Source organism: Myodes glareolus, chromosome 9, assembly GCF_982192425.1.
Source record: "Myodes glareolus chromosome 9, mMyoGla1.1, whole genome shotgun sequence".
NCBI lineage: Eukaryota > Metazoa > Chordata > Mammalia > Rodentia > Cricetidae > Myodes > Myodes glareolus.
The window spans coordinates 46,167,872-46,191,492 of NC_142034.1; the positions used below are offsets into that span (position 1 = coordinate 46,167,872).

General features: G+C 39.3%; 1 protein-coding gene across 1 annotated transcript in view; it reads left to right on the forward strand.

Moving 5' to 3' along the window:
- Efcab5 (EF-hand calcium binding domain 5) overlaps positions 1–23,621 on the forward strand; it is a 113,041-nt gene that overhangs the window by 22,572 nt on the left and 66,848 nt on the right. The window contains exons 5-7 of the mRNA XM_085695367.2: positions 6,308–6,464; positions 7,635–7,683; positions 10,177–10,247. Coding sequence (XP_085551493.2) covers positions 6,308–6,464; positions 7,635–7,683; positions 10,177–10,247 — 277 coding nt within the window. The remainder of the gene's footprint in view (positions 1–6,307; positions 6,465–7,634; positions 7,684–10,176; positions 10,248–23,621) is intronic.

The window sequence follows — 23,621 nt, forward strand, 5'->3', positions numbered from 1 at the left end:
CAAAAGTAAGGATAATACTTTAAACGATATTTGAATTTCTGTTATACCAAGTGGCATATAGTAGGGTTTTAGCCAAAAATTTCCTAATTTCGTTCAACCTGAAGCATAATAATCTATAAACTCTAGCTTAGCATCTATAAATGGCACTCTGGGCAAGTATACCACATTGTTCCTTTAAACTCCAGCTGTGTGTTGAGTGGGGATGTGGTTCAGTTGGTAGAATGTTTGCCTTGTGTTTGTGAAACTTGGGCTCGATCCCAAGAATCCCATGCATTTGCCATGGTGGTGTGTGCCTATAATTCCAGCACTTGGGAGATGGAGGCAGGATAATCAGAAATTCAAGATCAACCTTGGCTTTTTGGTGAATTTGAGGATAGTCTGGTATGCGTGACTTCTGATGTCAAAGAAAAAAAATAGCTACTTATAGATTGCAAAATCATAGTCTTCTTAAATGATACCCCAATATTCTAAACCTCATCCTGCAACTTGATGTTGAATGAGATTTTGGCACAGAACATTCCTATTGTTAAATGGACTGAAATAGTCCAGAGTCAATTTCTCTCTAGCTAGAGCTGTATAGCTGGCCTAAAGACTGATTACGTGTGGTAGTTTGAATGTTATTGGCTCCCATAAGTTCTCAGGGAGTAGCATTATTAGGAGGTGTGGCTTTGTTGGAGCAGGTATGGCCTTGTAAGTGTGTCACTGTGGAGGCAGGTTTTTAAGTCTCATATATACTCAAGCCATGCCCAGTGTTTCAGAACACTTCCTGTTGCTTGTGAGTCAAGATGTAAGAACTCTCAGTTCCTTCTCCAGCACCATGTCTGCCTGCATATTGCGTTACTTCCCACCATGGCGATAATGGACTAAACCTCTGAACTGTAAGTGAGCCCTGACTGAACATTTTCCTTTATAAATAGAGTTGCTGTAGTCATGGTGTCTCTTCACAGCCATAGAAACCCTAACCAAGACATAAGGTGAGATGGTTCTAGAGTATAAACACCAAAGACTACCTAAAATGCACAGGAATTCCTATGATTTTATACTTCATTTTATTGATGCATTTAAAACATTCCAGTAACTGATATCTTCAAATGAACATAAGCTTTGCTTATTTATAGCAGAGGCTCTGGTCTCTAAAGGATGGAGGCCATACACATCATTGCCTTCCTTTTTAGATATTCTGTCCTACCTAGCTTGATCGTATGTCATCACACCAGATACTTTCTTACCTCACTCCAGTTCTGTGTAGAATATCCTTTATAGATATGATGGATAAGAGGTAGGATTATTGAATCTACTCTGAAAAGAAAGAAGGGAGGATATATAGAGATGATAAGATAAAACAAATAAAATATCCCTATGATCCTGCTCTGGCATTCTCTGCCTTGCTCTCACGTCTCCAGTAAAGTGGCTTAACCACCTCAAATAGAAATAAGAAATTCTTACCACAAATGCCAGCTTTAAAATTTAGACAAGCTGTGTAGGCGGCACCCAGCACGCGGTGATAGTAAACTTAGCCCTGACTACTATCCACCTCAGCCAGATGGGCTGCATTCTTTCTGCCCATTTTTACTATTTCATGCATATCAACCCAGTATCCTTTTCTGGAATCCAGACTGCTAGCTTTCTTTGTCTAAACATCTTAGCCTTCATCTCTCTGGCTGGTTCATTTCTCCTTGTCCTCCAGGATTCCCGAGTACCACTTCTTCTGGCTGCCTTCCGTCACACCTGGTCTCCATCAGGTGCCGTGTCTGCATGTTTGTAGTCTCAGGCCGCCTTTTGGCATGGGGAATTATCCATGTCCTCACAACCTCTTGGAAGACAAGGCATTTTTTTTTCTTTTGGTCACAATATTATTAGAAACTGAGCATGTGCCTGGTGAACTATGGCTCAGTACATGTTTTTAGATGATTTAATACTTTGAACTTATTTATGGGTCTTTACTGCACGGATGTTTAGCACTCAATATTGAGTCACACCTTATGAAAAAATACAAATTTTGGTTATCATGAAAAACACACTTTGTACAATGATTTTATGTCATTTCATTTTGCATATATGAGTGTTTTGCTTGTGTGTGTGTGTGTGTGTGTGTGTACCAAATGTGTGCCTGGTGTCTACATAATCTAGTAAAGGGTGTCAGATCCCCTGGAACTGGAGTTATAGACAGTTGTGAGTCACCATGTGGAGTTGGGGAGTTGAACTAGGATCCTCAGGGAGCGCGTCCAGTGCTCTTAACTGCTGAGCATCTCTCCAGCATTACCATATACAGTGAAAACTGGCCAACTTATTAGAGACATGCGTCCATATATATTTTGTTACTTCCCACACATTTATCAATCTCTTATATTTATTTGGTTTTGTACAAATCTGTCTTCAATAATTGGTACTTACCAAGATCCTCACATTCTCCCTGCTTCTAGACCCACCAGAAAAATTGTGGTCCTTCTTAAATCTGATCTCCGGTCGTGCTCATGAAGATAGAACTTCCTTCTTGAAATACCATTCCCTTCTCCACGATATCCTACTTTTCCAGTTTTCCTATTTCCATATTTAGTCTTTAGTTTTCTTTGCTAGCTCATTTTGTACTACCCAATTTAAGATTCTACTCAAATACACAATACATTAATACATGCACATACATAGATCATGCATGCACCCAGAATGTTTACAAACTTTCTTCCTCCCTCCTCCCTTCCTCCTTCCTTTCTTCCTTCCTTCCTTCCTTCCATCCATCCATCCATTCACCCTTTCTCCTTTCTTCTTTTCTTTTGAAATAGTGTCTTATAAGATGCAGCTCAGGCAGGCCTCACACTCTTTCTGTAGCTGCGAATGACACTGAGCTTTGGATGCCCCTGCCTCCATCCTCCTGAGAGCTGGGATTATGTTGTACCATCACACCGTATGTACACTGCTGATGCTAAGGATCAAATACAGGGTTGTGCATGCTGAGAAGCACTCTACCTTCACTACATCCCCAGTTTTTACATCTACTCTTTAATCAAGTTTGTACTGTGGTGTTTTTTGTTTTTTAAAATCTCAGAACTCTTGTCCATATGGGAGGAATATTTGATTATTTAGTTGTTTTGTTTGTTTGAGACAGGGTCTTGTTATGAAGTCCAGGCTGGCTACACACTCATAGCTATCCTCCTGCCTCAGCCTCCCTTGTTCTGGGATTACAAAGATGTACCGCCATAACTTGCTTTATTAGCTAGATTTTATATGTGTCAGTGTGTGTGCACATGTGTACATGTGTTTGTGTGTGTGTGTGTGCCTGTACTCATGACCAGGAGTCAATCTCAGTTGTAGTTCATCAGGCCCTGCCCACCTATGTTTTTTCAGACAGAGTCTCGCACTGGCTCAGAATTTACCAAGTAGTCTAGTGTGGCTGAACAACAAACCCTAGGAATCTGCCTGTTTCTGCCACCTCCCCAGTGCCAGGATTACAAGTGCATACCTACATTGCCTGCTTAACCTTTCTTCTTTCTCTTCTTCTTTCCCTTCCTCCTCCCCTCCCACTTCCTCCTCCTCTGCTTCCTTTTGTTCCTCTCCCTTCTCCTTCTCCTCCATTTAACTTGTTTCTGAGGATCTTACTCAGATCACCATGCTTGTAAAGCAAACTCTTTGCTGACTAAGCTATCTTTCCATCCTGGGAGCTATATTTAAAATCAACTTGTAGGTTATATCTACCCTAATCTACTCAAAGATACAAAGTGTTGCATGGTGTAGAATTCTGTTGGTTGGTGTAACAGTCTCATAAAATAATATAGACAACAGAAATTTTATCCATTCCCTCAAATAGTAGCATGATCAATTTAAAATCCATTTGGATTATATTTGGAAGCTCATATGCAGTGTCTCTGAAGCACAAAACTAGATTTTCTTTCTAAATATGGGCATCATGATGAGTGAGGAAATGATGTCTCAATTGAAACCCAAAGCATGTGGAAGAGCTAATCAGGCAAAGCAAGGGGGAGAAAATGTTTTGAGCAGATGAAAATGTGACAGAAAAATAACTGTGTGAATCTATTTTTGTGACTTATGAAAATCCGGAGACTCTCAGTGCTTATTACACTATCCCAGTCACTGATCTGTTTTGCCATCAGATGCTGATCTGCAGAATGGCAGAATAGATAATAACTGTTTGTGCAATAAGTGAGTGTGGTTAAGTAAACGAGAGAACGCTAGATACAAGGCACGGGTATAGCATAGAACGCCGTTGGAACGAAGACAGAAACAGCAGACATGCTGTGCTGGGAGAAGAGAGCGAGCAGTATGGGAAGAGCAGGCTGGGGAAACAGCTGAAGGGACTGCGGAGGTTTGGAGGCTTCCAGAGCATTGGCGGGATTAGCCCTTCCTTTAAAATACCAATCCACCTTTCAAAAGTTCAAGCATGGCTCTTCTGTCCTCCTAACCCGCCTCCATGCCTTTGTTTTTAAATCTAAAGTTCATTTTTGAAGGCTTATATTCCTAGAGAATTGCAAAGGGTTTTACATGGGTATAAAGTAGCATCTATTCAGTACTTTCTTTTGGACTATTAGAGGTACCTAATGTCCACATTCTCAGAGAAAATTCTTTTGCATCTCAAATCTCTCAGGTTGCCTTGGCCTTTCCTCCTTGAGATATGAAAACCGATCCAAATCTTGTTGAACCTAAAAAAAAATTTACTTGACACTCGCAGCTGTTTTTATTATTTTAAACCATGTAATTTGATGTCAGTCAAAACAGTCTGGGGTTTGTTTGGTCGGTTTTTTTAAGTTCTAATAGGGATGATTAACATAGGAACAACTGAAGCCTCCGTTCTTTGGTCATTCTCAGCCTGGCGATGCATCTCCAGCAGAGCACAATAGTTTCTCTTGTACTCAGGCCATCAGCAGGGCTGCGAAAACAGTTGCCTCTGACTAGATAGCAGCAACAGGCCAGTAAATATTCCCAGGCAGATTTCTCAAGTTTAGTCCAGAGCATCAGAATAACCTGGCATCCTTCTTGTAAGAGGACCTTCCATGTTTCCATCCTAGTCATCCTGATGACTTTTGTGTCCAGGGAAGACAAGAAAAGCTAATGACCTTTAGACTTTAGACCATCTCTGCCTTTAGAGAGTGTAGAAAAGCCTCTAGGTGTATTCTCAGTATTCTCTCTCTGTCTCTCTCTCTGTCTCTCTCTCTCTCTCTCGTGTGTGTGTGTGTGTGTGTGTGTGTGTGTGTGTGTGTGTGTATGCGTGTGTGTGTGTGTGTGTTTGGAGACAGGGTTTCTCTGTGTAGCCCTGGCTGTCCTGAAACTCACTCTGTAGACCAAGCTAGCCTTGAACTTACAGAGATCCGCCTGCCTCTGCCTCCCAAGTGCTGGCATTAAAGGCATGCGGCTTTGGAGATATTCTTGCTACTTCTTTTTATAAAAATACAAAAAAATAAAAAAGCAAAAGCCTGGAAATTGACTAGTTATAGTTCTATACACTTATAGGGTACAATGTGATGTTATGATTTATAAATATGTAGTATAATTAAATCAAGCTAATTAACATCTTTTAACTCAAATAGTTATCATTTTATGGAGAGAACATTTGAAAGTTATATTATTAACAATTTTTAAATATGCAACATTCTATTATAAACTGTATTATTGTACAACAAGTATTTTTAAAAACCTTATTCTTCCTTCTAATTGATGTATTTTGTTCCCTTTGGACTTAATCTTCTCAGCAACCACCATTGTACTCTGCTTCTATGTTTGAGTTTTTTATATTTTACTATATATAAATAATAATGTGGCATTTATCTTTCTGTACTTGGTTTATTTCACTTATCCCAATTCTCCAGTTCTATTCACATTTCATAAAGAACAGATTCTGGTTTTGTAAGATTGCATAAAATCCATTGTGTTTATATGCCAAATTCTCTTTATTCATTCAGAATTGTTTCTGTATTTTGCTACTATGAATTGTGTAGCAATTAATATATGAATGTAGACTTCTTTTTAACAAACTGATTTCAAGTCTTTTGGGAAAATATCCAAAAGTAATATTGTTGCGTCTTTTGGTAGTTATACTTCTGTTTTTCAAATATCTTCACAGTTTTCCATAATTATTATGTTGATTAATATCCTCAACAATACTTCTTAAATCTGTTACTTACATAAGTAAAATAGGAAAACTTCTATAAAAAGTTGACTGAGAGTAGAAATTAATGAGTGCTGAGCACAGTAGGTGCTGATGAAGGAAAGAAGGTAACTCCAGAGTTTAAGTGGGGCCCTGAACTCTTGGGTTCTGCCACGGAGTTCTTAACATATATTCTATGTTCTCATACTCCAGAGTCTCCAAAATGAAGGAGAAAGTTAAACAAAAGAGACAACAAAGAGACTATATCAGCACAGTCAAAGTCAAGGTGGCCACAGTGAGAAAACAGGCTCTGGAGGAGCAGTTCGGTGAATGGATTCTCGACCCCAGAGGAATGATCCCAATAGCTGTGGTAGGAGAAAGCGCGCGTGTGAAGGGGGAGGGATGCGTGCTAAGAGGGAAATTGCTAGCATGTTAGTAGAATGTCAGAGGCTTCCCTTGAAATCTTTGCTACAACTGACCTGTCTACTAATGGAAGCATATTGATTTCTTCAATTTTTCAATGGGCATGAAAAATAAAATACAAATCTAGTAATATTTTTAAAATCTTGATATTGACAAGGGTTTCCAACCTAATCATTACAAACAGAGATGGATTTCATGTGTGTGTGTGTGTGTGTGTATGTGTGTGACTGTTTGTGATATCTATGAGAGACCACATCTTCTCTTAGCTCCAAAGAACAGCTACTCTTTAAGAATAAAGTATTTTCTCTTAATTGTGTAGAGATTTGAAAATATTTAATCATAAAATGCCAATCATATTTTACTTTAAGTGAATGACTTTAAATTGACCAAGGAAAAAGATCTGTGGAGGAAATATTAACAAAAAACAAAATTATTAAAGACTACTGTCCAAAACATAAAATAATTATTAATTATAATTCAACAACAAAAATTAAATAACCCTTTTAAAAAATAGGAAAAGCCAGTCCTGGTGAAACGTGCTTACAACCCCAGCACTCAGGAGGCTAAAGCAGTTGTTTAAGATCAGGACCAGCCTGATCTACATAGGGAGACCCAATCTGAACAAAACTCTCTCTCTCTCTCTCTCTCTCTCTCTCTCTGAACAAAAGATTTGACAAACACTTTACCAAATACGCATAATATATGCAGATGGCAAATAGACCTGTGAGAGAACGCCAGCATCGCATGCCTTTAAAGAATTGTAGGTTCACTAGGTGGTGGTGGTGCATGGCTTTAATCCCAGCATGTGAAGCAGGGGCAGGTGGGGCTTTGTGAGTTCAAGACCAGTCAAGATAGTTGCAAATGTTCCTTAGCTACATCACACTCACTGCCAAAGATTTCTGGAAATATCCCCTGGAGGGGACAAAATAGGATTATTCTCGGTGTCTCAGTCCTCACACAAAGAGAACGGAAAACAGGAAGGACATGTGCAAGAAGGCAAAATGCTAAACTAAGCAGAGATTGGATCACTCAGTACTTAGAAATACATGACTTTTAGTTTAAGACACTAAATGTGTGGTAACTGAGGAGTAATATGTTCTTTCTCTTCTTTCTGCAGATTCAGAATGTTCTTTATGATTTTTTTCAGAAGCCAGATTTGCATCTTGGTAAATATGCCTTCACTGTGGTGTTTTTTTCTTAGGGAGGGAGGCTGAAGTCACGTAGTCAAGTTTAGTGCCTATGAGGCTGGACGCACTTAAAGTTAAATAAGCCTTCTTTGTTCTCCCCAGAGACAGAATGGCAAGGAACATAGAATTAATCCATCAGCCTCAGCCTTTGCAGTCCAGTGCTCCCTTGTAGTACAAATATTGTGTGATTACCTGCCCCTTTGTTATCCTGTGACGTGCCCAGAAAATAGCAATTGTAGAATTTAGAAGAAAAAGTATAATGCCATAATTAAAATAAAGGAATTGTGCAAAGCAAGGCATTAAAATGACATGTAGGACCAGAAAGCTCAGCATTATAAGGAACTTAGGACCAGAGCTCGGATCCTGACACCCACTGAACAAGCCTGCTGTCCTAAGGATGACGGTTATACTAACTCTGAGGGGCCCAACACCCTTTTCCAGCATCCACAGCCCCCATCCTTCTCAAATGTACTCACAGACAGATAAATAAATATTTAAAAAAATTTATGTACTATATCTCAATATATAAACTTTTAGTTACAATATCACTAGAAGAAATAATAAATAGACTTTTAAACCTATTTTTCATGAATAATGAGTTATAAGAAAAGTAAGATTATATCTAAGTAACTGTTTTCCCTGTATTGACATTTTGAAATAAGGGCAAAAAGAATTTATATATTCATATGTGTTTGTTCATATACATGAATATTCATGTGTGTGTGTGCACGTACCTATGTGTGCTGTTCTCACAGCTAGGGGTGTTACAAATGCAGACTAACACAGATGTGTTGCAGACGAGTTCAGATTAAAGTTGCAATGTCATTTTCTATATATAAGACAATTTCTGAAATGGTGAACAAATACTGAGAAGTTCCGGAGCAAGTTTTCCATTCAACCCTTACTCCAAAACGTCACAGTAATTATATTTTCAGAAAAATTGAACAGCAAAATGAGGGGCCAGGTATACAGCTGACTCACAGTAGTAGAAAAAGTGCTGAGCGTATACAAAGGCAGGGCTCAAAACTTTGCAACAACAACAACAACACAATAGCAAAACTGTACTCTGCAATTGCATATAAAGTAAGTTCTAAACTGAGAGCTGTTAAAGCAACTTTTCACCCTTTCCAGTGTCGGACAGGAGAGGGGAGCCTTTATGGTGTAGAAATCGTGGGAATTCTATCTTTACACCAGCTCCCCACCACTGAGACAACGAAAACTCTCCTACAAACTTCCACTCTGCACACCAGGAGAGAATAGCCCATCTCTGTGGGGAGACCATAGGCTTTGATGCATTTATTTGGGGAAGTGTTTTTTATGTGAGTCTAGCTAAGAGGAACCTGACTTGAATTTAACTAAGAATTTGAGTGTGGATCCTGGGATTTATGTAATTTGTGACCCACTGATTGTTTGGCCTTATTTTGTTTTTTGAGATAGGGCCTGTTGCTGGCCTGGAAGTCTCTGTATAACTGCCTAGTGCTGCCTGGCACTCACAGAGACCCTCCTATTTCTGCCTCCCAGTATAACACACTGTTTTTAATTTGTTTTTTTATCACTGTGTTTAGTGGTAACTATAAATTATGAGACTATTTTCTTTCCTTTCTTGCTTTTTTTCCTCTCTCTCTCTCTCTCTCTCTCTCTCTCTCTCTCTCTCTCTCTCTCTGTGTGTGTGTGTGTGTGTGTGTGTTTGTTTGTTTGGCTGGTTGATTTTTTTGGAGACAGTCTTTCTATATAGCTAGCCCTGGCTGTCCTGGAATTCACTATGTAGACCAGGCTGGTCAAAGTCACAGAGATCCTGCCTCTGCCTCACAAGTGCTGGAATTAAAGGTGTGAATCACCACACTCACCCTTTCCTTGCTTTTTAAAATAAAACTTGCTTTTTAGCATCCTGTCTGCTCTTTTGGGAACATGCTTCGGGCCTTCCTTCCTCACAACCTGCCCTCTCCCTGCTATCAGCATGTTTAAAAACTGGAATTCTCCCATCAGCTCAACCTCCATTTCTGTTTCCGAAATTCTTTGCAATATCTTCACTTATTCATTTATTCTGGGGGAGAGTGAGGAAGCAGTGAGCTAAGAGAGTCTGCAAGGATCCTGCTGAAAATCAGCTGGCTTCTAAACCATCCCTGCCCAGCCAGATGAGCGTTCTCCCTGCCCAGCCAGAGAGTGTTGGTTTAGATCTCCTTGGCATAAATGCTCTCACAATCCTACACTGATTATTTTAGTCTTTTGTGTTATTATACATATCTGTTTCTGCTTTATTCCAACCTGGTTATTAAAAATTTAGGTTCATTCTGTTTAATATCTGAGTTTCTTGGTTAAATAAAGCCAGGGAAAAAACCTTTGAGAGGAAATTATTTACTGTAACTATGGATAGATACTCATTGAGAATAATTTTAGTACTATATTATGAATATAAAATACTAATTCGTTACATCTAAACTAATTATCAAATAACTTTTATTCCAAAATTAGAATCACGTTGCAAAAATCTGATTGTGATCAAATCTGTGGAACCAGGATTGACTCAAGAGCAATTTGTACAAGTAAGGAGCTGAGTTATCAATATTTGTATCAAGTTATTCTGCCAGCTTCAGTTGTATTTTGATAGATGTACATCATCTGAGGATTAAATCAAATGAAAGAATAAAAACTTATTATTTCTAAGATACATACTTCAAAATGTTTAACCCCTCAGAAGTTGGGTTACAGTTTCCAAATATCTCCTTTCTTTCTTTCAGTTCATGACATAAAAATATCAAGAACTTCTACTGACACCTTCTGATAAGACCAAGAAAACCCATCATTTTATAGTCAGTGAAATCTGATTGTATAAATAGTGAGAAAGTATGATACTACTGTAATGGAATAAGTGAAAGAAATCATTTCCCTAGACCAAAATTCTGTCTGCTACAGCCTGGCTTTCACGTTTTTTGTTTCTTCTCTTCCTCCAGTTTTTCTGTAATGAGTCCAAGAACTAATTCAGTTTCCACGTTTTCTTCTCACACGTTCTTACTCCACTGAAGGGAACAGCCATGCACGAGATAGCGTTTCTGTGTGAAGGATTTCTTAAATCCTTTCTGAGTGGTTCTTGTCTAGACCAACTACAAATGAGATACACTCCCCAGAAACACAAAGAACAAATGGCAGAGTTAGAGTAGTTAGGAGGAGCCCAGTGAGATGACTCAGCCTTTCAGGTAGAGGCAAGTCTGCCGGCCTAAGGTTGATCCCAGGAGCCACAGAGTGACTCTCCGCCCTCTACACTCTTGCATGCCTGAGGGGAAAGTAAGTCCGGGAAAGGCAAGGCTTTCTCTCTCTGATGTAAGTATAGACATAACTTACATTTCTTTCCAAAAATTGATTCTCAATGCTAGTGACCTAGTTGCCTTAGTAGTTTCTCTACAAATAGGCAATTTAGAAAATGTTCTTGAGTTTGTCATGGTGGCTGGCTCATGCCTTTAATTCTATCTCTTGGGAGGCAGAGGCAGGAGGGTCTCTGTAAGTTAGAAGCCGGTCAAATATTCAAAGTGAGTTCTAGGACAGTCAGATCTGTTACACAGAGAAACCCTGTTTCATGAAACAAACAAATAAAAAAGAAACTGTTATTTTTAATTATAAAAGTAATATGAATTTTAATCATATGTGAATTATATCTCAATAAGAAAGTAATATGGGCTCATTACAGAAAATGATAAAAAATTTAAGGAAAAGTTTTAAGCCTGTAGTTATCACCAACTTATATCTCTGTTAATTTTTTCCTCAGATCATAATAATGACTCCCATTTTTACTCATTTGGCTAAAGCAAACCTTTCTTGGTTTTATTATTGCTTTCATCTAGTCTTATTAGCATTCCTGAATGCCATTTATGAGGCAAAAAGCCCAAAGTACTCACCGCTGTGCAGGCCCCTAGGCAGCCTGCCACCTTCTTTTCCGCTCTCGTCGCCGTTCAGCTTGTTTTAAGTCAGATATCTAGGCGTTTTGGCTCTACTTAAGTTAGAGAAATAGGGGAATGTGCTTCTACTCCATCTTGGTCCCTAAAACATTTTAATGGCATCATATTGCTTTGCTCTGTGTTTTTGTCATTATTTAATCATATTTTTATTGTTGGACAGTTACTTTCTCATTGTTCCAAATGAAAATAAGACCAGTATTTGTGTGTAAATCTTTGTTTACAGTTTGAAACTGTGAACTACAAGTGGAGTAGGGCTAGTGACTTTATGAAAAGCTCCTCTCTCTCTCTCTCTCTCTCTCTCTCTCTCTCTCTCTCTCGGGAGGAGACAACAACACACATGTGAATGTGGGCATGCACCCATATGAGGAGGCAGCAATCTGCAACCCAAGTAAAAACTTTGCCAGACACCAACTCTTCTGAGCCTTCAGTTTGGACAGTTCAGCCTCTAGAAATGGGAGGAAATCATTTCAGTTTTCAAAAATGCCTAGTCTAATTTAATTGCTCTGGTAGCCTGACAGAATTCCAGTAATGTTTTTTAGAATGGATTCCCAGAAGTGGAAATGGCTAGATCAAAGAATGAACAACTGAAAACCTTGAGTACCTGCTGTCAATTGTGCTGTTGATTGCATTGATTTATTCTCCCAGCAGCCACGTACAAGAGCCCTCAACACTTTATTCCCACCTACAGTAAGCATTACTAAGAATTAGAGAGCTGCAATTTGCTTTTTTTTCTTTCAGTGCTTGGGATTGCGCCTAGGGCCCTTCCATGCTAGGCAATTGCTGTACATCTGAGTTATGATTCCTGCTCTTCACAGTTTTAAGAAAATAGAGGTTAAAGGGTTGTGGAGATGGTTCAGTGGTTAAGAGCACTAACTGCTCTTCCAAAGTACCCAGGTTCAATTCTCATCACGACATGGTAGCTCACAGCTTTCTGTAACTCTAATTCTAGGGGATCCAATACCCCCATACAGATATGCATACAGGCAAAACACCAGTCCATTAAAAGCAAATGAATTTTTAAAAATAGAGATTGAATCTTTTATGTTAAAATACTTTATTATGTGACCTATTCATTTCTTTTCTAGTGTGAGAAAGCTATGTCTGCAAAATGGGCACATTTTGTCTTTCCATATTTAATGTGTGCTTTCATGAAGTCACAAGACACTTTGATTTCTCTGACTTTAATTCAGCAAGTGTTATGCTACTGTTTTCACTTGGTAGACTCAGTCATTGGCAATAACAGGTTCTTTTATTCCAAGCTTAATTACTATGACTAATAATAACTAAACAGTATTAAGAGTATTAAAGTATAATGTACTTGACAGGAGAGAGAGAGAGAGAGAGAGAGAGAGAGAGAGAGAGAGAGAGAGAGAAGTTATGGGATGGCTTCAAAAGGGTGAAGAGTTCACAGGATTCAAAGAGGCCATAATGAAGGCAAAGATTTCTGGAAAGCTAATTCAGACTCAAGAAAATGTCTCTGGGGAGGATGGGGATGGGGGTGAGGGGATGGGGCAGGGGCAAGGGCAAGGGCGGGGGTCAGATAAGCTGTAAGAACTGCAGGTGCAGAGCTGCTCATGGTGCAGAGTTGTCAAATGCTGCTGGGGTGGGGAAAGGGAGGGTAACTTTAGTGTCAGCTTTCCTAGGCGGAGAAACTTGCCTTGAACTGGTACCCACGTTAGAGGTACATTGCCGTGGCCATTTTCCTGGATGGGGGAAAAATAGATTTTATAGCATCAAAGTGATGTCATTGCATTATTCTTTGGTCTGGTGTGTTAAATTAGTTCATGGGTCTGGGTTTCTGATGTGGTTTTGATATCCCCATGTATCCAGGTGTTCCTGGTCTAGTTTGAAGTTCATAGGTGGCTACACTTTAGAAAGAGGTTGCTTAGCAGTCTTGCCTCGTGTTTGTGCTACAGTTGTTCACCTGCACAGACAAGACGTGAGTCATGCTGCTTCGGTGTTTGCACTGAAGACGGAGGAAACCGCTGTTTTATGAAATGGGACTGCTCAGGACAAGCCCCAGCTTGAGTCAAGTGTTCTATACTATACAAAGTAAATTCAAGCAGATCATAGCCCAGTCTCCATACCTGTCTTACCTTTTGATGTTTAGTTTAAGTAAGAATTGTAAATTCTCATGGATTGATGGCATTACCATGTATGATCACCAATTATGAGTGTTTCTCAAATTTCCTCAACTTTTACTTTTTATTTTAATGTTAGTTTTGTTTGTTTTTGAGATAGGGTTTCTCTGTGTAGCCCTGATTGTCCTGGAACTCATTTTGTAGATCAGACTGACCTCCAACTCAGAGATCTGCCTGCCTTTGCCTCTGAATGCTGGAATTAAAGGTGTGTACCAGCTCAAATTTCCCAATTAAAAAAAGAGTTGAAAGAGGTTCTCTAATTTCAAAACATTTTTGTTAATTCTGTGCAAACAAATCAGTAGATATTTAACAGTACCCCCTGGTGCTCCTTTGCTTTCATGGCTCTCTCGTGATCATCTCAGTCGATGCTGTCTCTCCTGGGTATTTTATTTTTAAGAAGAACTTGAAAATTATTTTTAACAAATAACAGGAGATAAGAAGATGTAAAATGATACTATAAAATACCATGCACGTTTCTAGTACCCAAGGCCAAGCCCGACCTGGTTCAGCATCTCAAAGGCCATAGGCTGAAGGAGTTTCCCTAGTACCTCCTGCTTTTGTCTAAAGAGAGTTCCAAACCCAATATAAAACTATATACAATAAGAACAGATATCAAGTATAAAAATTAGAATTACAACCAGCATAAACAATATTAAGCAAGAAACATATGTTAAATATTTCAATAATTATCCTATTCTAAGGAGTCCAAGTCTTATATTAGAAATGGCTAAGTCATGAGAGGAAAGTAACTATGACTACTAGTCTTCAACCCCATCGAAGACCTGAGAAGGGAAATAATATTACTTGAGTAGACAGGAAGTGCAATCAAGCAACTTCCAAAATGTTCAATAAATGACCAAGACAGCTAGCTCCCTAGGCAATCACCCAAAGTCTCATTTGCAACATTGGAATAATCAACTTTGGCTAAGGCCTAGAGTAACTGACAGACTATTTTCAGAGGCAGGAAAACTTTCTTACCCTGTCTTGACAAGGTTTGGCAGGGTTTTTTTTGTTGTTGTTTTTATATCCTGCTTGTCCAGTCTGGACATGGTGCATTTTGTCAGTGGCTGAAGCATGGGCAATTCTTTGCACAAAGGCCAGTTTTGCCAAGAAGAAAACAAGCTCCAAGTGGAGTGTTTTTGGTGCCCAACATTCTCTTGGGAATAGATTGGTGCTGCCAGAAGCAATCATGTCTCATGTCAACAGAACCCTAAGTTATTTAAATGCTATATTCTACATTTTTTTGAAGTGGTTGAAGATTACCTATCTATGCAGAACACAATCTCTATGTATCTAAAGAGCCTGATTAGTCAAAGTATGACAAACATGGATGACTATTGACCTATAATTCTTAATACTTATAAACTCAAAGACCAAGACTTCATATTAGAATATTAAACAATTTTTAAACAACTGTGCAGCAAATGAGGACAATGACCTAAAAATGTAAACAGTGTATAAGTATCTTGGTCAGAGGTAGAAATGTATAGTGCAATATGATAAATATATCCTAAAATTGTGTCAATCAATATACAAAATGTCTTAAGCAGAGATAGAAGCATGCATGCATACAATATGACAAAATAACTTTGTATAGGTGTACAAATATTGTAAACAGAAATAGGAGCATGTTCGATATAGTAAATATAATTTGAATTTGTATCAATATACAAGAACGTATACCAATGTAAATTGCCTATAAATAATAGCTCACAATATTTACTCTATTACTCACTATTATTATTAGTGTGAGTAAGCACACACTAACCTACCTATTATCCTATCTAATTTCTCTTTTTTTTCAAAGAAGATCCCTGAGCCTACGTAATTTCTACCCCAACCCCCAACTCTATACCAACTATAACTATACCAGTTATAGTCAACCCCTAATTGATGTACCTAACCCTGAGGACAAACTTTGTTGGGAGAGGGGACATTGTTTTCTAGAACTACTTCTAGCTGTCATGGGGTCGATAATTTTTCTATGGGATCCTGTAAAACTAAAATGATGGTTAAGATTTTTTTTTTTCTTTCTATCTCTCAAGCCCAGGTACATTTATCCAACACTGTGACCCATTTAGAGGTTTTTTTCATCTGATTTTGTCTTTATTACATGCATATCTGTAATTATTTTTTTGACCAGGAGCACTTTTTGTTTTTTAAATGCTAAGCAGTCATGGCTAGGACCAACTCTGTGGCTTTGTCTGTTGTCTTCACCCAGTCCAACATGGCAGAGGCTTGTTCACTGCCTCTGGGAGCCATGCATACTGCCTCAGCTACATGGTCACAGCAGATCTATGTCACCACTAAGCAATTTGTAACACGTTGCTCAAAGATCTCATCTAAGTGCTTGGTCTCCTGAAAGAGCCTGAGCTGTTTGTTCAACTAGCATGAACCAGTAAGCCCTCCCCTAAAGAAGCCATGTAGCCTTTACTGCCAGTGGTTAGTCAAGAAGACATCTCTTAAAGAAACTACCAGCAAACAGAGCCCATCTGGGGGGAAAAAATGCAGCTACCAAGAAGCTGTGCTAAACTCTGTTCTTTTGCATCTAAAATTTCTTTTCATGCTCTCTTGGGTTTTATGTGAGGGTAGTCAGCCCCATGTTGGACTTTGATTTGTAGATTCCGTAAGGCAGATGCCTGTTTGTTTGTTTCCCGGCCACCCAGACCCGAAATAATTACACAGAAACTGTATTAATTACAACACTGCTTGGCCAATCACTAAGGCATATTGCTAGCTAGCTCTTACATCTTAAATTAACCCATTTCTATTATTTTGTATTTATCACAAGGTTGTGGCCTACTGGTAAAGTTCCAGTGTCTGTCTCCTTTGGCAGCTACATAGCGTTTCTCTGACTCCGCCTACTCTCTCCTCTATCTCTGCTTGGAATTCTCACCTTGCTTTACTTTGTTAAGCCATTGATCAAAAACAGATTCTTTATTTATCAATGGCAGTAAAACATATTCACAGCATATAGATGCGAATCCCACATCACCAACCTAACTTGATTTTCCTTCTAAAATGGTCAACCAAGTATACAACTCTTCACTGAACAAACTTTTCTGGTACAAGCAGCTAATTTTCCAAATGTCAAAAAAAAAAAAAAAAAAAGCAAATCTGTATCATTGCTTGTCTCCAGAGAAAAAGAAAACATTTTGCAAAATTTGACATAAATGTTTGGTACCCATATAAATTCATGTTTTCCAGAAAGAGGAAACTCCCAAAGAATATGTGTATTTAAATGCATCACCCAGTCTCCCTTTGCTATCAGATAAATCAATACCAGAAGGACAGAACAAAAAACAAAACAAAAAAGAAACTAATCTGCAAATAACATGTGGCAATTTTGGGATAAAAATCTCCAGTCATTCCCAGAATACTAGAGAATCAAATGAAGAAGCAGTGGGGTGAAGGCCGTGAGAGAGTTTGAGGTAACCGGACCTCACCGTCTGCTATTGACAGTTTCGTTGTCTTTTTAGCTCTTTGGAGATGAAGTTTATCCTCCCAAACTGAAATGAAAAGCTGAATCTTGGAGTGACTTATTAATCTTTGTTCAGTTGAGAGTGAGTTTTTTTCTAGGGCCCCTATTTTACCCTTGACAAAGTAGCATCATTAGGATTTTTAAAATATTAGTTTATGTGTATGAACATTTGCCTACTTGTATGTAAGTGTATGTAAGTATGCATGAATGTGTGCATGACACCCTTGAGGCCAGAAGAGGGTGACAGATCCTCTGAAACTAAGTTACAGAATGTTGTGAGCTGTCATGTAGGTGCTAAAAGCTGAACCCCAATCCTCTGCAAGAGCAGCAAGTGCGCTTAACCACTGAGCTTTTTTTCAACTCCTCAAATTCTTTGGAAAACACTATTATCATAATGATACTGTAAAAACGACTCCTAGTTATTTTCAAGAAAGAGAATCTTCTTTAACAATGCCTCTTAAATGGAGCTTCTCAGCTGGGCACGGCGCTGCATGCCTGCAATCCTGGTATTTGATAGGCTGAGGCAGAATTGTGAATTAGAGGCCAGTCTGGGCTACGGAGCAAGGCTATGACTTTAAAAAAAAATCAGAAACCTCCAAAAAGGAGCCCAAACAACCAGTTTTCCCAATTTTAAGATGAGTAGTCTTTTTGCATTTCTAAAATAAGATGCACCTGGCACTCATTGTGTGCTTTTAATAAACCTCCTTTCCAGTTCCCCAAACGTTTTAAAGTTAGTCAATCATTCACCTCAGGCTCTGTGGCTTTTCATAATGGACAGGGGATGGTGTTTTTATCTGTTTTATAAACAGCTCGCCTATTATAGAATGACAAAACATACAAGAGAATTGGTAAAGGAACAGCAGACAAATGAGATAAGTAACAAAACTGAGCAGGTTCCAGAATTAAAAGTAATTCAATCAGATCAAAATGATTTTTTATACTTCTAAATGGTAAGACATTACATTTATAAAATTTATAAAGATGATAGGACTCTCTTAAATCTTATGGAAACACATTTCTACAAAGTTTGTTTCTGAAAACAACAAAAATTTATTCTCTCACAGACCTGGAGACTGTAAGTTCAAGATGAACATCACAATCAGGAGTTGGCAAGGCTGTGGCCCCTCTGGAGGATCGCCTCCGGTTTCCTGGCGCTCCTGGGTCTTATTGCTTACAACATTGCTGTCCTTGCCTCTGTAGCCATGTTGCTCCTTCCTGCCTTGCTGAGAAAACCCCCTCTCTTACTGATGCGTGTCATTGCATTAGGGCTTACCTGGATAATTCAGTTTCCCCACTCCGAAACTTTAGTTTAACCACATATACAAGAGTACTCCTTTTCCGTGTAAGGTGCCATTTACAGATTCAGGGTCCTGATGAGAATTCCAGGTCATTATCCTGCCCACTATACATACCTTATACCCATTTAGTGGATTTTAGTATATTTACAAAGTAGAGTAACCAATTTTTTTGTTGTTGTTTGTTTTTTTTTTGTTTGTTTGATTGTTTGTTTTCGAGACAGGGTTTTTCTGTAGCTTTGGAGCCTGTCCTGGAACTAGCTCTTGTAGACCAGGCTGGCCTCGAACTCACAGAGATCCACCTGCCTCTGCCTCCCAAGTGCTGGGATTAAAGGCGTGTGCCACCATCGCCCGGCCCTAGAGTAACCAGTTTTAAAGTATTTTTTTATATAGTAAAATGGCATTCTTTTGCAACTCTTAGTGTAGAAAAGGAGAATGGTGGTTGATGGGTATGAGAATGTTTGAAATTTTTTTAGTTATATTCTGTAGGTTTCAAATTAATTAATTAATTATTTTACATGCCGGCCACCATTTCCTCTTCCTCCTCTTCCCAGTCCCCACCCTGGTTTTCACCCCCTAATCCACTCCTTGTCCCTTTTTGTTTAGGAAAGTGCTGGTCTCCCATGAGTATCAACAAAACATGCATATCGAGTTGCAGTCAGACTAAGCACCTCCCCACATATTAAGGCTGGGCAAGGCGATCCAATATGAGAAGAAGGGTCCCAAAAGTCAGTGAAAGAGTCGGAGACAGCCCCTGTTCCCACCGTTAGGAGTCCCACAAGAAGACCAAGCTATGCAACTGCAACTTATTTGCAGTGTCTAGGTCAGTCACAGGCAGGCTCGCTGGTTTGTCGGTTCAGTCTCTGTGAGCCCAGGTTAGTTGATTCTATGAGTTTTGTGGTGGTCTGACTCCTACAAGCCTTCCTCCCCCTTTTCTGCAGATTCCCCAATGTTTGACTGTGGATCTGCATCTGTTTCCATCAGATGCTGGATGAAGCATCTCTGATGACAATCGGGCTAGGCAGCAATCTGGTCAAAGGAGGTGACCACCAGTTCAGGCTCCATATCTGCTATTGCTGGGACTCTTAGCTGGGGTCATCCCTGTAGATTCATGGGTGATTCCCTCGCGCCAGGTTTTTGCCTGACCCCCAAATGCCCACCCCTATTTTCCTGAGTGCTCACAACCTGAGCGCTCATGTTCCCATCCCAAATCTATTTTAGAACACGTCCTTCAACTGAAAAAGAGGCCGCACACCTGGTAATTGTCACTCCCCATTGTTTTCCAAGCCTCAGGCATCGCCAACCACAAATGTACTTCCTGTCTCAATAGCTTTGCCTATTGGGAGATTTTGGGTAAATGGAATCGCCCAATGCGATTTTCAATTTCCTAAATGTAGAGGCTTTCTAGGTTCATCCATTTCTCAGCATGTTGCTCCTTTTTTATTGCCAATGGCACTACTCCCTAGGGCCTGTACCTTTTGTTTATCTGTGCAGCAGAGGGTGGACATTTGGGTTGCTCTCACTTTTTGACCACTGTGAATAAATTCTTCCAGGAATATTTCTGTTTTATTTTATTTTATTATTATTATTTTTTTAACACAGATAGGTATTTCCATTTCTCTTGAGTGTCTATCCAGAGGGGAATTTCTGGGCTACATGGTCAGTGTTTCTAGTGCTCCAGAATGATTTCCATTTTCCATTCCTATAGGAAGAAGATGACTCCAACTGTTCCACGTCCTAGCTAGTATTTGTTATTGTTAGTCTTTAAAACTTGTGATTATTCTTATCTACGTTGTGCTGCAACACATGTGGAGGCCGGAAGTCAACACTGAGGTGCCTCCCCTGGACCCTGTGCACCTTATCTTTTGGAACAGGGTCTCTGACTAAACATTGAACTCACTGATTGGCTAGGCTAGGTGGCCATCAAGCTCCATGACCTGTCTCTGCCTCCCCAGTGAGAAGGGTTTCATGGCTGTGTACTGTCACACACTGCTTTTTGTGTAAGTAATAGGGATCGGAGCTCAAGCTTTTACCTTTACACAACAAACACGTTATGAACTGAACCAGGTACCCCAGCCTCTTCTATCTAATTTTATGGACTACTGGTAAATGTATACTCAGACGAAGAAGTTATAAAATGGAATAGCCAACTATTGTGTTGATTTCTTGGCACATTTCAGGCATTATTCTATCTGTTGTTATCATGGAATACAATTATAGGAAAGTCACAAAGGTGTAAAAGTCTAAAAATACATTTTTCTATGTGGTACAAGATAATTTTTTATAAATATATAAGGATAAGACTCAAAGTTGAGGGTTGAGAGGGGAACATTAGGTCGGGTCCCATTGACCAAGGTGTTATGTAGAACGCTAACGGATCTGTGAGGCATTCATCAGTCTTACGCCATCTTCTCCTTTAATTGTGCGTATTAATTTTTGTCTTATTTGCTGGGTTAGGCTGTTAACATTAGTTTTCCTAGCATGTCTGAACACCTCTTCCTAAATGCAAGCATTGCATAATCAGACACTTTAATTATAGAAAACACTTACCTGGGTAAAACCCAAGAAAATGTTTCTTAAGCTAAGCCAACCCAGACCACATAGTGAGGCCCCTATTTCAACAAAGAAAACCTTGCATGCAAATATTTAACTATCTGACCAACAAATCACTGGGCCATCCTGTGCGGCACAGAAATGGTGCCTTGAGCACTTGCTGTTTTGTTTTTGAGATGAGGTCTCACTAACTCCATCCTTTTACCTCTGCCTCCTCTGCATTAGTGGTTTTCTAGCACATACCACAGCACCTGGCTTACATCACTTGCTTTTACTTTAAGGGTATTTTCTTAGCACCTGCTTATGAAACTGGAAAAAATATAATGTTATTATTAGGCTAAAGGACAAGACATTAGCTACAAGTGCTACCCAGTGGAAGCACTGTGCAGTTCAGTTGCCCTGTGATCGTGGAGTATGTTTGGAGGAAACGCAATCATTGAGAGTCAAAACAGGAGAACACAGAAAGGGAAGAACAAAAGCCCACAGATGCTCCTGTATCTCTGGCATTTTCCTGTGTATCTGCTTTCTGAGGAGATAGTCATCTCCTCATTGACTACGGTCTACTCACTTTTTAATCCTGTTTATTATTCTAAAAGATTCAAAGTAACCATTTGAGGAAACTTCCTCCTGGTTCATCAGCTATTAGGTACAATAATGCATCATGAGAACGTTCTGTTGTAACGGAATGAGTGTATGTGTAGCTACAAGTAGAGTTCACGCTTCTGTGTGCAATGACATGCATGCATGTATATGCTGGATGGGACCAGGAAAGGATATTTCTGATTCAAACCACAGCAGGGTATCAAGTCATTCTGGTTGCCTGGGACTAGGAGTTTGATGGGATGTGGGGTTTTCAGTGTTAAAACGAGTGAAGTCCCAGCAGGAATGAAGCTGTTGGTGTGCTCTCCAACACTTGCATCATTTCCTGACTTTTTAGCCCATCTGATTATTGAGGAGATGCCACACACTTTAACTGCTCACTAGAGGCAAATGAAAACAGCCCAATGTGTTCCTGATTAGCATGAGATTATATAAAAGTAATGGCTGGGTTTCTCCAGAGCATCCTTCTGTAAACCAGAGCTGTATCTCCTGCCTGCCAGGTCCCAAATAACCACTCTGAGGCTTAATATTAATTACAAACTGTTTGACCTATTATCTCAGGCTTATTATTAACTAGCTCTTAAATTAACCCATTTCTATCATTTTATGTCTCACCACGAGGCTTGTGGATTGTTACCTTACATCTTGTTTTCCCAGCAGCGGCTGGTGTCTCTCCGAATCTGCCCTCTTTCTCCCTTTATCTCTGTTTGGATTTCCTGCCTGGCTCTTTCTGCCTGACTACTGGCCAAATTAGCTTCTTTATTAACCAATGGTAATAAAACATGTTCACAGCATACAGAGGGGCATCCCACATCATTCTTCAGTAAGTTTGGACTTCAGACAATCTGAGATCATTCCTGAATTAAATAATTAACTTAAGGATAATTATATACACTGATACTGTGTACGGGAATTCTGATATTAATTTCCAATTCTTTAGCTGAGAAACTATGCATTCCTCAGCCAGGAGTAAAAAGGGTTTTGCCTCTGCTTGTGTTCTCTTCTTTGAGTCTTGTTCCCTTCTTAGTGGTATCATCTCTGGATGATCCCTTTTATACAGGGTTGTTTAATGTCAATCATTTAAGTCTGAGGCCTTTCAACTGATATGGCTGTTAAGCTGAAAGAGAAAGGCTTCATAAACTGTGCCCAAAGACTGTAGCTTTAAACTTCTGCCACAGCAGTTTTTACACCTCAAAGGCTTCCAGTCCTCTAACTCATTTATGTCTTTATTTTTGTTTGTTTTCTTTCACTCGTGTACTCTGAATTATTTTATGGTAGAACAGAAGGAGGCTGTGTGGCGTTGGGAGAGGTTCCTAGTAAAACTATGTTATGAAGGTACATGAGAAAACCTTAGGGTGAGGGGAGAGAATTCTACGCCAGAAAAATGAGAAGGGATGGGTGAATGAGCCTTTAAGTCAGTATGTCTCTTCCTGGACATGGTCTTCTTATGTAAGAAATGCATAACAGAACTGACTGATTAGCAGTTCCTCATCACCTGTAATACTCTGCTAGTGTTGTCATGGCGAAGCACCACAGATTGAGTGGATTAAATAACAAATAGTTTACTTTGGATGATCTTGTAGGCTAGAAATCTGAGACAAATGTCAGCAAGTTTGGCTTATGTTATGATCAGACACCTTGGTTTGTAGATGACTATTCCTTGTGGTGATTGGTCTCCTTGGTTATAGATGACTAGTTATCCCCTGTGATTATCGGTCTCCTTGGTTATAGATGACTAGTTAACCCTTGTGATGATAGGTCTCCTTGGTTTATAGATGACTAATTATCCCCTGTGATTATCGGTCTCCTTGGTTATAGATGACTAATTATCCCCTGTGATTATCGGTCTCCTTGGTTATAGATGACTAGTTATCCCCTGTGATTATCGGTCTCCTTG